The sequence below is a fragment of the Drosophila persimilis genome, unplaced genomic scaffold (assembly GCF_003286085.1).
Source record: "Drosophila persimilis strain 14011-0111.01,24,50 unplaced genomic scaffold, DperRS2 tig00000191-arrow-pilon, whole genome shotgun sequence".
NCBI classification, from domain to species: domain Eukaryota; kingdom Metazoa; phylum Arthropoda; class Insecta; order Diptera; family Drosophilidae; genus Drosophila; species Drosophila persimilis.
In genome coordinates, this window is record NW_020825298.1 from 4,492,595 (window position 1) to 4,495,125 (window position 2,531).

Sequence of the window (2,531 nt, forward strand, 5' to 3'; positions counted from 1 at the left end):
AGAGTGCCTTTCCGTGGCCAAATCATCTCGATTGGTGCATTTTTAAAGGTTTAATCAGTGGCTGAGAGCAAACAATGTGGAAACGTTGTCCATTGGCAAGAAGAATAAACAAAACTGGAGCAAGAAAACAATTAAGGAAACAGAACCACAAAAACAAAGTCAAAGGAAAACCACCAGGATGAGAGAGAAGATAAGGAATGCAAATTAATTAACAATCGAGGCTTTGAGAATGCAACGACAATGGATGAAATAGAGATTGCAGATCTCTTTCTTCTCCGTTATTCTTCTTCGTTATTCGCCGCTTTTAGTGCGCTTTAACAGCGCCAATAAGCATTCATTCATTCAAAGCATAAAGAACACGATGTAGAAATGTTTGAACAGTATGAATTTAATAACAATTTGTAAATAAGTTTTTCAAGAGATGTTTAGGTGTAATTGTCGCCGACACAGTCCACACAACGCCGCCATTTAGTACCAGAAACGCATCGTAAAGTCATATTGTGGAGCCGAGATAAGTCGACGCCGAATCTGACGCTCAATCTGACGCCCAATCTGTTCGCCAATCTCACGCAACTGGCTTTGAGAATATCGATATCTCTGTCCGTGGGTCCCTTCTGGGCCCTGCTGCTCATCCGAATCGGAATCTATGGTCGCACTGGATCCATCTGTCTCAGCTCCATCTTGTGTTGCGGCTGATGCTACTTCTCCACCGGCCGCTGCAAGTTATATAAAATTACGAAATGGAGACACGCACATCGATTTACACATACCTTGTGGTGGATTGCAATGTGCATCTTGTTGGGTGGATCCAGACATGTTTCCTTCGGGTTGAGAGTTCATATTTACTTCGACTTTTAATGTAGTTTTGTAATTTGACTTTGCGAACAAAATCAGGGCCTCTTGATTGTTTGAAAAGTCCGATCGACAGTATACATATGTCTATCGGAAAAAATCTAAGGCGTGTCATAAAAAAATCGAAATTAGTTCGGTGGATCAGATGTTTCGTATGAAGATTCAACTACCAAATGGCTATCCAAATGGACCCCAGCTATCAGGCGAAGCGCAAAGGAAGCCGGCAGCCAACGAGCCTGACCTGGAATATACCGCTTGCTCTCCTCTCCCATACCTCCCAACACCTCACCTATTATAATAATTGTGACTACAGTTACAGCACAGGCTCGAACAGTTTCCATCACAGCGCTCTCCCAATCGGAACCACCCAACCAGGTCAAGTGAAATGTGCTCCACAAACTTTTCTTTCCTTCCCTCTTTCCTTCTTTTCCTTATCCACACACATGCATCAAAGGAGGAACATACAATGAGTGCTCCGCCTGCACAAGAGAAAGTGGAAACTGTGACCCGATTCCTCGGCCTCTCCTACTTGGACACGTTCCAATGCAGTGGCGTTGGTTGCTTGTATCTGGACATTAGGGATTTATGCCACGCCTCCACTCAGAAATGTATGCAGAAACTCCCAACTTTGCAATGAAATTTTTGACAAATGCTTCCAATTAAGTGGAGCTCGTTGGACGGACGGGGAGCCGAGTGGGAGTGGCAGATTTCCCATGATACCCCCGAAAACACAGAGCGCTCACATGATGTGGCCAGGCATATTGATTCGGATTTGGACTCGGATGTTGGTCTGCCATGGGGATTTGGCCCTAAATGCTTCTCATTTATTTTAACGCCCAGCGAGAGTCGAAAGCCCAAAGCTCAAATGTGATACGGGGACTGTGCGGACTGTGGATGGTGTTTCCAAGGAGGCGGACCTGTGCCGCAGGATACATTTCCGACTTGAAGCCGCCGCCTGTGGCGTAAATATCTGATTAGGCTCCTGCCCACGAAGCCTCCTCCTCTTCCTCCTCAGCCATTCTCCTTTTCTAGGCAACCGAACAAAGGGAAGCAGGAAAATGGTGAAAATGAAAATAATCTTGGGCAACATCTGGGGGAGCATGGGGCGGGAACACTGCACGAGTTGACTGCTCCCTTTTCGATTGGGGACAAGGTTAAGCATTCGGCAGTAAAATGGCAACTTATTGTTTGGAATTGCCTGGAGTTGTGTTTGTCAAAAGGAAGACCATGGGATGGTGGAAAATGCTAGAACCTTGAGGTTTTCCATTGAGAAATTTGCTTGAGGGGAGGATGAAAACTGTTTTCAGGACGTATTGAAAATGATTCAACCAATCAAATAGATAATCTTGGTCTAAAGCTGAACAATTAGTTGCATTATTGATATCTGTGGTTCCTCATCCTATGTCTTTCTCAGCCTATGGGCTTTCAATCCTGTAACATGTCTTTTATCCTTTCTATCCGTATCAGCTGCTTTCTCCCTTATTCAGTCCCTCGTTTCAGACCTGTTCACTGCAAGGAGTCCTGCTCTGGAGAGCATCCTCATCATGAGCTGGCTGTGGTTTCTGTGGTCATACTGTTTACTCCTTCATGTTCTTCCTGCCACTGACACTCCAGTCCATTCAAGCTACCGCTCTCCTCATTGTCTAGCTCCGTAATTGTCCTTGCAGCAGTCCGGCAGT

General features: G+C 45.2%; 1 protein-coding gene across 1 annotated transcript; it reads right to left on the bottom strand.

Moving 5' to 3' along the window:
• Positions 1-370: 370 nt before the first annotated feature.
• LOC6589643 lies at positions 371-846 on the bottom strand. Its single transcript, XM_002015311.2, has 2 exons — positions 771-846; positions 371-716 (listed from the first exon to the last, which is right to left on the bottom strand). Exons 1-2 carry the CDS (start codon positions 838-840, stop codon positions 469-471), a joined length of 318 nt encoding a protein of 105 aa, XP_002015347.2. The 5' UTR covers positions 841-846; the 3' UTR covers positions 371-468.
• Between the last annotated feature and the right edge of the window lie 1,685 nt (positions 847-2,531).

Coding starts and splice junctions, on each gene's coding strand:
- LOC6589643 (XM_002015311.2), bottom strand. CDS start 840: ATGAACTCTCAACCCGAAGGAAACATGTCTGGATCCACCCAACAAGAT. Junction 717..770: donor ACATTGCAATCCACCACAAG/GTATGTGTAAAT, acceptor TATAACTTGCAG/CGGCCGGTGGAGAAGTAGCA.